General features: G+C 40.0%; 1 protein-coding gene across 1 annotated transcript; it reads left to right on the plus strand.

Moving 5' to 3' along the window:
• Window positions 1-1,908: 1,908 nt before the first annotated feature.
• On the plus strand, window positions 1,909-12,761 carry LOC110990217 (frizzled-2-like). Its single transcript, XM_022255101.2, has one exon. It carries the CDS (start codon window positions 2,101-2,103, stop codon window positions 3,769-3,771), a length of 1,671 nt encoding a protein of 556 aa, XP_022110793.2. The 5' UTR covers window positions 1,909-2,100; the 3' UTR covers window positions 3,772-12,761.
• Window positions 12,762-13,022: the final 261 nt, after the last annotated feature.

Consider the following 13,022-nt stretch of genomic DNA (forward strand, 5'->3'; position numbering starts at 1 on the left):
TATTTTACATCTTTGTACAGCTCCATGAACAAAATTTGAACAGGTATTTGAGTTTGAAATGGCATCTTTGCTTTTTTTATTTGACGGCAAGATTGAATCAGAACAAAATAATGTTATTTTGCAAAATATTACTCAGATGGGCCTTGCAGTCATAAGGTGTCTAATCACAAGATATTGTGTCTCCCCAGGGAAATTTACCATCCATCAAAACAATAAATTATTCATGATATTCAAATCATCTGTCACCATCACACAGCTGATATGCCAATCACTAATATAACTGCTGTGGGGGGAAAATAAACTGGGAAAACCTTTCAGGATTTGATCAGTGCCTAGGGCCAGTTCTCTCCAATTAAGGTAGGGTATTGTCCACCTTCTTTGTTGAAAACTGGTCAAGCTACCAGAGTGCTTTGTGAAGCACTTATATCTTTAAATGGGAAACCAGAGTGTGATATATTGTTGGTTTACAAAAGCATGGACTGTGTATTGCCAAAATGTTTCTGTCCAATATGTTTAAGGGTAAAAAAGAGTCGACTTTGTGGATGAATGTGGGCCCTCTGAGAATGAAGTCAGAGCATAGACCTAGTAGAAATTTGCTGAAATGTCTATAAGAGAACACACCCTGACACAAATAGAGCTCAGGCGCGGATCCAAGGGGGGTTGACCCCCCCACACACACACACAAATCCACACACACACACGCCACTCTAAAAAACGGGGGGGGGGGGCATGGCGAAAACGATAAAAAATATCTAAAGTAAATGCACCCAAACTATTGTAAACAATGCATGTCATCGTTGCCGCTTGTCCGCAAAAATGAGAGCAAAAAAACCTCCAGCTTGAACCCCCCCGGAATATTCCTGGATCTGCTCCTGCCTGGAACCTATGAAAAATGAGAAAAGCAAGAGCTTTGCTGTAAAGCTGGAATACTCATCGATAGGCCTGGAAGGAAGTGGGTGATTCAGGAAGTAATTCTTTCATTATGATTCCTGACAGACTAATTGAACAGGAAGTAATTGTTTTTTTCATTGTATGCATTGAGTTTTATCACTGTAAATTTGATTATTTTATTAATCCATTTGATTAGATTTATCCCACTTTACTAAGGAAATGGACGTAAAATCTACCAGGGTCCACTATCTTTGAGCAAATACTTCAGCTTTTATTTTTATTTATTATTTTAGAAGCAAAGACTCACAAATCATCTAAATTTGTTTGGAAATCTGAAAAGTAGAAACGCCCATTTGGTTTGCCCGCTTTTTATTCGCAACTGAGGTTTCATATACATGTAGATATATTTAAATCTCGACTTCTCTCTCTCCGAATGTGATAAAAAAAAACGTTAATTTAACGGAACAAACGATATTAATTTTGGTAGGCTAATTTCAACATAAAAAGAAAACAAGTGGCTGTAGAGCAGTAGCCTTCTGAATAAGGAGCGGTAACACCTTTTTAATAGGTTGGTGAGGTTTGGAACTTTGACGCATTTAAAACCACGCACGACACAACACCAGTCTCAGAATCTCCGCTTCGTCTTTGTGCACCTGTTCACCGCTTTGTTGAAGTGACAATCATGTGACTTAATGCTGCGAGATGATTGGGCAAAGTCCATCAGCATTTAGCAGTTTCTAATGTTTTGCGGCGGTCCCACAGATGCATTTTATTGTAAAAAGCTTCGAGAAATAAGACCTTCATAAAAGATATTTTGTTTGAAACCGGTTACAATTTTAGCTATAAAGAGTAGTAAATATGCTATTTTTCAACAGTTGTTTGCTTTGTCGTATTTCTTAACACGTCCTGTTTCACCGTATCTATTTGGGGTAATAGAAACGGTTCTCGTGACGTCAGATGCAGGTATTGGGCCTGCCACAAAGCAGGTACGATATGATAAACATGCGCTCCTTCGGCTTCTGTGAGCGATTCGCAGTTGGATAATGTATAGCACTGTGGGTACGTACGGAGGACTAGTAAGATTGTCTTACCGCCTTGTCGGGCATTCTCGGTCATTTTCATTGCAGAATTTCTTCTCAGTCAAGCCTTGATCGCCGCTCTCTAGATGATCTGGTAATATCAGCAGATTTTTGGAAGCCGTCTGACACAATGGCGTTGAGGAACGGGGGTATTTTGCCGTGTTTTACAGCCCGCGTTGTCGCGATCGTCGTCGTTTTCCTGTGCAGACATTCCGTGGTCGAATGTCAAATCGGCAGCATGTCATACGGTCGTTGCGAGCCCATCACCATTCCGTTGTGCCAGGATGTCCCTTACAACGAGACGATCATGCCGAATTTACTGAACCACCAGCGACAGGATGAAGCCGGTTTGGAGGTCCACCAGTTTTACCCGCTTGTCAAGGTACAGTGCTCCGTGGATCTCAAGTATTTTTTGTGCTCTATGTACGCACCCTTCTGTGCTAGGATCCCCGATCATCCTGCTCTCCAACCCTGTAAATCGCTCTGCCTCAGCGCCCGTAGCGGCTGCGAGGAACTCATGAACAAATTTGGTTTTTCCTGGCCTGCAAGCCTAGACTGTGAACAGTTCCCCGAAACTGGTCTGTGTTTTGATCGCAATCGAACAACGGACAAATACACCATACCGCCCACGACACCACCTAATGTGACAAAAATTCCCCCTACCACGTCAATCGTCAAGAACGTTCCCTTCTCTTGTCCCAAGGAGCTCATGGTAGATCCGGATTGGGAGTATGAATTCATGGGTGCCAAGAACTGCGGAGCCCCTTGCCACATGTACTTCAACAACACTAGTGAGCAAAGATTTGCCCGCATTTGGATTGGGTCCTGGGCATTCCTTTGTGCATTTTCATCTCTTTTTACTGTCTTGACATTCCTCATTGACCGGACCCGATTTAAGTACCCAGAACGTCCAATCATCTTTCTCTCTGGATGCTACTTCATCATCTCTGTTGTCTACATCAGTGGGTTTTTCCTGTCAGACAAGGTGGCCTGCAACAAACCCACTGCACCAGGAAGACTCTGGACCATGACGCACGGAGCCAAGCGAGAGGGATGCACCATTCTTTTTATGTTACTCTACTACTTCCGCATGGCATCATCACTTTGGTGGGTCATCCTCAGCTTGACGTGGTTCTTGGCCGCTGGGATGAAATGGGGCCACGAGGCCATCGAGCGCAACTCGCAGTATTTCCACTTTGCTGCCTGGTCCATACCTGCCATCAAGACCATCGTCATCCTTGCAGTCGGGGAAATCGACGGTGATCCTTTGGCTGGTGTCTGCTACACGGGCGTCTCCAACATCAACGCTTTGCGGGGATTTGTCCTTGCCCCGCTCTTTGTCTACTTGATCATCGGCTCCATATTTCTGCTCACTGGATTTATCGCGCTGTTCCGCATCAGAACTTTCATGAAGCAGGATGGGAACAAGACTGACAAACTCGAGAAGCTGATGATGCGCATTGGGTTATTTTCCGTGTTGTATACACTCCCGGCCTCTGTCGTCATCGGATGTTATTTCTATGAGCAGTCCAACCACGCCCGGTGGCAGGTCCAGTGGGTAAAGCAAAACTGTGCAATGTACAGCTTCTCTTGCTCGTTCCAAATGGCCGAACACATGTACATCACAGACCTACCTTATCCAGACTTTCTAGTCTACATGATCAAATATCTCATGCTGTTGGTGGTCGGAATCACCAGCGGCGTTTGGATTTGGTCTGGCAAAACTGTTCGGTCATGGTCAGTATTTTACAGCAGGATTTGTTCAATATTTCAGCCCAAGCAACTGCCAACAAACGTATGATGTGAACTGTTATTGCAATTGCTTTTGAAACAGACATTGAGCCCTGGGATAAACCGTGTGTCATTAACAGCATAGTGTAGTCGATAAAGCCAAGCTTTTTGTCATCGACCAACCTGCAGACAGCGTGTCGGTGTTGAAATCGTTTTCAATGGACAGGTTGTCATGACGTTTTGGGTCAGAACTGTGCGTATAAACTTAACTTGACTGCATGTAGGTGTGACATTGTGACAGTGAGCTTGCGTGAAAACTTTAGTGTTGTATAGCGTCCTGGACAACAAAGGCACCCACCACCGGTCCTGGACAAAATACCAGGTGGGTGGAAATTTTGTAAATATGCTGTAATTTGTGAACAGAAATGTCAACGTATAAATGCTTCATTTTGTGCCGGAGTTGTACTTCTACCAAACTGCAGACATTGTGTAGCTGTATGTGTTGTTTGATTAAGTGTTGGCTCAAAACTGTTTTATGAGGATTGTAAATCTTTGTTTTTAAATGATAATTATTCAATCAGACAAATGGTACCTTGCTTAGAGTTCACTCACTGGTATACCAGATCATGAGATGACAAAATTGAAAATCTGTAGTTTGCATTATTAAACTGGTTAAACTTGCAGTGAAATTACTGTGACTGCATGTGACATGTGTTGAAAGTCCAAATGTAGAGAGAATGTAAATGGAGCTCATCGTGAATGTTAAATATTAAAAAGGGCTAACTTAATGTAAAATGTCAGTTCACAAACAAATGATGTAATTTGTTCACCAAAAAGTATGGATGTAGATGCGCAAGCAAGAAACAAAGTTGTATCTGTGAATACCGGTGGAAACAACTTGCAAAGCAGCATCAAGAGGAATGGAGAGTTAACAGATATTTGGAGCTCCTTTATTGTTGCAGGCTGTGATAAATCAGTAGAACCTCAGCTCTTAAGTTTGTGTTGGTCCCTAAATCTCGGTATCTTTCATCAAGAGATCCTGGGACCCAGTGTTGTGACAAAAGTCCTTGAAGAAGGGATAGATCCTCACTCAGGGTGCATTGAGAGCAGACAAGGGGAGCTACATGTAGTGCCAACTGCTACACAAACTGTCTGGTATGCTGCACCATGTGTGATTAATGACAGACTTTGATAAATACTAATAGCCAAAACCTGTTGTGGAAGGACCTTTGAAAGGACCAATGTACATGTACAGTAAATGCAGCATGTGTTTTGTTACCAGTGTTGGATCATACCATGGAGGAATGATCATACAAATTTCAGGACTGTTTGATGGCCACCACCTTCAATGAATCACCCGTATAATGTGCTGTGTAGATCAGTGGTGTCACTCTGTCAGGAAAATATTTCTTCACTGTTCCACCTGTTAAACAGAAGAATAACAGTGAAAAGGAATTCCTCATGCCACACTAGCCACACTGTAAAATCAAACTTCATTTGTATTTCTTGTGTATTGTGTATTTTCTTCATTTTGTTTCTGACCCTTACTATGACTGTTTACCTAAAATAATCTAATCTAAAAAAATCTCAAACTACTCTCCACATAACATGGATGAATTTGAACATCCATTCTACTGTGATTTAATTTTCATATGGCATAGTCCCACTGTACATCAAAGGGATACTCCAAAGCACTTCATCACAGGTTGATAAGACTGGATATTTTTCTTGGAAGGTTGAGAACATGGCATTTAATCCTCCATCAATTTAAAATATCAAAATAAACCCACCAGTGTTGATATTAGAGCAAAAATACATCACTCATTTCCTGTCACTGGTTTATTATCAAACCAGCTCGTCGAAATGTGCCACTGAAATAGTATGCATGAGTGGAATATGCATGGAATGGCAGCAAACAATCCAGTGTTTGAACAGAGAACTCTAACTCCAAGCACCTCCATAATGCCAAACCACTCTGGTACAGGATTACTGGGGTACAAAGGTCGTCCTCCACAGTGCATCATGTGTAGTTGGTTTGGGCACAGAGTTTAAAATGAATTCCACCTGGACAAACTCCAAAATGACCTCACCTCTGCTCATATCACCCCAGCGTTGTCAGACCCATCCAAGTTTAAGATCCGTCAACCAGTCCTCAAAAGGAATTCAGGAGACATTCATTTGACTGAACCCATTCCCCCCCCCCAAAAAAAAATTGTCCTTGGGCTAAAGCAAGTGTATTAAAGTTCTCATTCCTCACTGTGGAGTAAAGCCTTACATTCTGAAGTACTGGTCGCATCAAATTGTGCCATTATTTATCATCAGATTAATCGTCAACACTTTCAAAGCTAGTGTGTTGTAACTTGGTGGGAGCTAGGCACAGGATGTAATTTTATGCATCATGGACATGCGTCAGAATGTCATTTAAGTTAATATTTCAAAGATTCACGGTTCATCAAAGATGTAGTTCATTCCAATATGATAATTGTCAGAATTTGGTTCAACTGTCAATGTGGCAGGCATTCCCGTTATACATTAGTGTGAAGTGTTGCCCTATGTACAAGAAAATGTCCGCCTTCTTGGAGCAGAATTTGAGGTAGACTGGTCATGGTGTTCAGTTAAACCAACAGGGAAGCTAGCTTTTTTTTTCTCCTGAAGAACTCATTATCTAAATTGTCAAGAGAAACAGATTCGGAGTGGTGACCTTTTTCTTTGAGGCCATTGCCCTGCCTACTAGGGAGATTGAGGGGAGATTCCATACCCTCATTCCTGCAACTTCTCAAACTTCAAATTCCCATCACCTGTGCCCAAATTGACATCAATCTCCCCTTGAATTTTCTGCAGAGAGATCAATTTCACAGGTCTCAGGGGCTGTAGCTCTGGCGAGGAATTCTTTAAAGGGCTGTGCAGATGCTCTCCCATCATGCTGTGCAAATGTGAATTTCTCTGGCCCATCATATTTCTGCGCTTGGGCCCCTTTTCAGGAGTGTCACGATTTCGCAAGGCCCCTTTAAGTTCTGCCTGAAATCTTATGAATTTTTTGGGGTTGCTGACAGCTCTTTCAGCTCATGTCATGAACAAGCCTGCGTTTGTTGATGTTAACTATTGGCTTTTTTTAAAGACTTTTTTTATGGGACAACTAACGAACATTGTGCTCAAGACTCCTTTGAGAAAATAATACTTGTGCCTAGAACCCAGGAAAAACCTGTGGAAAAATTGAAGAATGAGGAATTTGGGCTTGAAATATTTTCCGCAAGTCACTGTTGGAAAGTTCCGAATCCACATGAGCAACTACGTGTAATAGCATTTTGAGAATGTAACCAAATAGGTGATTAATTAAAGCATGAAGTAGTTATGGAAGATTTCACATTTATATCCAAAGTAACTTTGTTTTTGAATTTCTCCATGTTGCACGTATGTTACTACCCACCTTGAAGTTGAACGCGCCGTTTCAAAGCCTGAAGTGGCTCTGGTACTGAATGTGTACACTGGCATTGGGCATTGTAGGTGTTGTGAAATAGGGCATTTTTACATAAAAGCAAGTGACTGTTTCATAAATGCCTGGCAGTGTTCACTTTGAATGATCTGTTGTAAACCTGGCATAAAAAGCTCTAAACATAGCATCAACCGTGCTTCTACAGTACACATGCATGTTTTTAAGTCCTTACAATTGAGACAATACGAAATTTGTCCAAGAGCTTGCTGTGCTCTCTCAGAAGTAAACTAACAGCATGGTGCTTAGAAAACCAGACAGGTTCATTATTTATCCTTGCAACCACCAGATTATCCCAGACTTTTTTGCAGCCCAAAATGGACTGATTCTGTCCCATTCGGTGGCTTGTGATTTTACCTGTTACTGCTATTTTTCAAACAGTAAGAGTAGGGTTTGGTTTCATTTTGAAAACAATTATGATTTGTGTTTGGTAATTTTCATTCATTGCACTTCATTGTTTATCAACCCTATTTTGTATATGATGTTTTGTACTGAACAGTACCTCAACCTAGCTAAGCTGTGCTTTCATTTGTCATTAGATTTACCATTCATGCATGATGCACCACTGCAGGATATCCAATCCAAAGGATATCGCTGTATGTCAGCTACTAGTATGCACAAAGGTTTCATTTATACTGATGTTAGTGTAGCACTGGAATAATGATTGTCACATCTATCATGCCTGTGCTTTGTACAAAATGTGTTTTTGTCACTGAAGTAAAAGTAATAGATTTATTGAGGTGGATCAGTAACTAAAAAAAAGTCTTATATTAAATGTGCATGTTGGGAATCGGTACCAGGCTCACATTACTACTACTAGGCTTGAAGGCATGTCTCTGGAGAAAAAATTCTGAATTCAGAAAACATTTTGTTGTAAAAACATCTTCACCTGAATTTGCATTACTGTGTAATATTATGCGAATACCCTCAATAAGAGCTATTTTTAGATTAGTCATGTTTTCCAGACCATCCGTGACCTGAACAACAATACTTCCAGCCAGGTGTGACCAGAAACTTGTCGCACCTTTTTTTCAGAGACAGGTTTGCCAGTAAATTTTGGAAATCGTTTCTCTCTGCTGAGCCCCTGGATTCATTGTGAGGCAGTACCATACATACGTGTAGTTTGTCTCTCAAGAATCCAACCCCAGGCAAGGGGTATGGTGTTTACCCTGGTGTAATGTGTTGTTTGAGATGGACTTCACATTTCCAGTCTGTTTTCATTTGTAAATTATGGACTCATCCTAATGGTTGCAGAGTTTGAAAATTCCAGATCAGTTGCAATGCCTGAAAGGTAGTTTTTTTAATGTGAGTGTTTTATACCCACGTTTTTCATCTTTGTAATTTAAAGACTAATCCAAATCCAAAGCAATTCATAGGTTCTTCAAAGCTGAGGGTATTTCGGAATTCTATACAGCTCTTATTAATACTGCACTAGTGATCACCAAGGGTAAATTTTTTATGTGTTTGTGTCTTCATGTCCCACAACGGCACAGTCAAATGGCAAAGGGGCATTAAGGTCTGTTGCTGTGCATAAATAATGAACCCAAAAGCTATCAAAGTGTAACAAATGCATAGCTCGGAGGTTCATGTGAGGGGAAATTGCGTCCATGGCCTACATAGGTCACAATCAATTTTTAGAATAGAATTGATGCTAAGAGAAGAATATTTCACTTCAGTTGTGTTAAATGCCAATTTTATGGTGCATCGTGAATTTGAGCCACAAAAATACACATTTTTTTTCGTTTTTGAAATGTGAAAAGAAATTGATATCCCCAAATAACCATACCAAAACAGTCTGTATTAAAGTGAAGTTTTTCCCTGGTTTTATTTGTAGAAACGGATGTTTGAATTTGGAAATGTTTTACATGTGTGTCCTTTGTTCTGCTGTACCAGCTCGGTTAAAGCTGCTTTGCCAATGATTAAGTATTGTACATTGCTGTAAAAAATATTGCATCTGTGTATTTAATCAGAACAGTATTTTACAATAAAAGAACATGCTGTTGACAAATGTTCATTTGCTGCCCTCCCAGAGCCTTGACTTTTTACCTTCTTTGACCACTGGTAGTGTTTATCTGTAGTTTATAAATGCAGTGAATCAAGTAAAATCAAAACAAGATTAGTGGAGCCACTGTACATGTGCACACAAAAATGTGCACAAGTAAAATGAAGGCCCTGCTTCTGGCATGCTGATGCAAGTCAATACTTCTAGGTTATTGGTCCACATCAAATTGCTGTGAAGTCTGCCATGTCTTACATGTACATTTACATGAAGTTTCTCCCTGTTTGTCCACACTTTGACAAGAACACAGTTATTGCTCTGAACTGTCCTTTGTGAACAGACGTCCTGTTTAACTTCATGTCAGTTTAACCCAAGCATTCAACAGTAAACAGGAACTTACACCCAGTGTTAATCTGTCAATATCTTGATCATCAATAGCATGCCACAATTTTATACAAGATATTTATACTGAAGAGAGAAAAGCTTTAAGTTTGAAAGCCTTCTGCCACTGCCAGGTCTTGGGTTTTTCTTAATTGTACAATAAGCTTCCACAAAACATTTCATGTACGGTGTATATGTTCTTGCTGGACACTGTATGAAGCTTTTAACCCTTATGTTAAGACATTTGTGTGCCTCCTGAGACCTTTGTGGTTAAACAAATGTCTGAAAAATGCAGAGAATGGTGCACATAAGAACAATTTTCCACACAGTATCTTGCATCAGTGTCGTGTTCACGTTTGTTATTGTACCATTGATTTAAGAATGAGCCCTTCCCTAAACATGCCACAGACACTCCTGAAATATTGCGACAAAACCAAGGAAGTGGGACTACCAGCAAAGGTTACTGAGAAATCCCTCAAGTTTGCCAGTATCCCATGCACTCATTCATTGCAAACTCCCACCACTTCAAATTAGCTGGAAGCCTTTGTCGGGTGGCCAGCTACTGTAAGGAAGCCCATTGCTTGCCAGAACAAGGCTGCCCCCCTCAAAAATTGCGCTATTCACAATTTATCACAGGTCGGTCGGGGGCATTGTCAGGTTTTGTTTATCCAAGCGGAGTTTGCAGAATGATTCACATGCTTTCTGGCAGGCGGGCGTCTTTTTGGCCAAGGCCTGTGCAGCCCAAAGGTCGTAACCTGTAAAATTGGTAATTTGTCATGGCATGTCTCAAAATGCTGTCTGGATATTGCAAGGAAGATAAAGAGTGGAGAGCAGAGGCCCAGCAGGACTGAACATTTGCCACATAGTGGGCGGATTGTTTGCACAATTATATTAATGTATGGCTCACTCTCAAAGAATATCTCACAGCTTATGGGGCATTGTCCATATACAATGGAAGAAAATGTTTATTCCACCTGGTGGATCAGGTGGGGAAAAAATGTGCGAACTGTACGCACTTTATCACAAGACTTTTCGTTATGAAAACAAAGAAATTCATTGAATTTCTGCCATGGATATAAATTTCAGTGAGTGGATGATTTTGCTGCTGCACACACACACGAATTGAAACTTTGTATAAAGCCAGGTAACTAACACAAACAATCCATATTTGATACAGACTGTCCCACATCTTTGGCGTTTAAAACCATTGTCATTTAGTGTCTAGACTGGCAGATGTTTTTTAAACGAATACTCAAAGGGTGGTAATTTGAACAATTTGTAACCGTGTTGTAGCATGGCCATGGCTGCAGTTGAGACACTGCATTTGTCACCAGTGGTTTCCCTAGGAAGTGGGGTGAACAATGACAAAGGAATGCCTTTGTCGTGCATTCCCATGAGCACAGTGAGACTGAATGGTGTGTGAAGGACTTGTGAAGCTTTCCTGTTCGTAGTCTTTTGATCAAAGTAATAGGTATCCAGGACTGACCACAAGGTTCTTATCTTTAGAATGTAATTCAGAAAGAAATCATTCACATCTCATGATTGAAGTACTTTGTGTTGTACTACATGTACACGTACGAAAATGGGCAAGTGTACCTGGTATATCGGTACTAATAATTTTCAAACTCACATCTGTGGGTCAGGAAAAAAATCTAATGTGGCCTTACTTAGATTTGTTAAATTTTAACCCTGGAGTTACAGTATGCTATCTCATGCAATTACATGTACAACTTTATAAGCAGATCAACTACATGGATTCTGTACTAAACTGTAACATCACTTATAGATGCTTGAGTGTAAAGAAATGTCCATGCAAATGTATTTCATATGTTGTGAACTTGTACATAATGTATATGTTTGTGTCATTGTGCCAGCACTGCTCAAATGTAAAATACTGTACTTGGAGAAATCATTCTTGTAACCTTTCTTTAGGTTTGTGTAAATCACCTGTATATGTATATTTCTAACAGTGCACTCACATAGATAATAAGTATAATAGCTTGCTTAAATTGTGTCTGAGAAGAACAGTAGGAAAAAATTGGGTGTAAAAAAATAACAATTTCAGGTGATGCAGTATTGTAAGGAGGTTGGGAGTACTGTACGTAGATTCTTGAACGACCAATACTTGGATAGGTCAAGTACATGTACCTACAAAACAAAAATTCAATGTAATGTAAAGCACTGATTGTGTGACTAGAAGTGATTGTGTAAACACAACAGGTGTTATCTTGTGTTTCTCATTATGTGTTGGGAGTGAGGGAAAGCACATAAATGACCCACATGTATCCCTCATTTGTCCAGTATTACTGCAGGTGAAGGTTGAAAAATCTTTAGTAACAGTGATACAGTGAACATATGATGATGCCCTTAACTTAACCAACGTTAAGTTTTGTTTTTGGATGATTCAGTGACATGCCCTGTTCTCCACAAAACATGAATGCTGTCATGCCTGTTTGTCACAGATGTATCAGTGTTCATATTTTAGACTTAATCTGTTGGTTCTCATTTTTGCTAAGCTTTTACCAAAATGATATTCACCAAATTCTGTGCACATTTCCTGGGTGAAACTTCAACGTGATTGTTACCACTGTTGATTTTTTCAAATCATCTGTGCTGATGGCATTTGGTGCACGTACATACGAGCACAAGGGAAATTACTTTTCTAAACTACCCTAAACAGTTTGTGAAAGGAGTAATATTACTTATGCACCATGCAGCACAGTTGTTGAACCAAATTCCTTGGAGTTTAAAACAGGTTACTATAAACTGTTGCTTTGAAATCATGCTTATTTATAATTTTCTTAAGGTTTTGATATAATGTAACATTTATGTTATAATATATTTACCAGAGATGTTTTGTTGGCCATACTTTCCAAGATGTTCCTGTTCATTTTAATTTATTTGTGAAGCCACCTTTTTGATCACTTGAAGCATTGCATGTGATTTTGGGGGAACTTGTTGATTCTCATGTAAATTGCAAATTGTGCTTCATAATTCTCAATGGTGTATCAGAGGTGTTCCAAATTAACAAAGTATACAATGTACTTGTAATTAATTAGAGGCCAGTCACAAAAGTGGTAATTAAAAGTGTATTGTTACGGTATGTAAACTGGCCTGTACAGTGTAGTGAGATATGCTGCCAAAATGTGATGAATAAAAGCTGTTGTAATGGCTCCTTTTTTCCAAATAACCTACCCCGTTTATGATTTATTTTATTAGTGTCACTTTTCCCCTTTTTGTTGTGTCTGAGGTTTTTTGCTGTTGAAAGATATTCTTTTTAAAACTTCAAATTCTGAAAACCATTTTATGTTGCTGTGCAAGTTGCATAGAGTTGGGATGATGTTCGATGCCTCTTATGAAATTGCATGCACATACAGGGTTGTAGAAACAGAAAGTGACCAAAAATGCCCTGTGTTTTTTTGTGAAGACCTGCGTGTAGGATAAGAGTGTT

This window comes from Acanthaster planci, linkage group LG03 (genome assembly GCF_054643075.1).
Source record: "Acanthaster planci isolate LZ-2023a linkage group LG03, COTS_SCS, whole genome shotgun sequence".
Lineage (NCBI taxonomy): Eukaryota > Metazoa > Echinodermata > Asteroidea > Valvatida > Acanthasteridae > Acanthaster > Acanthaster planci.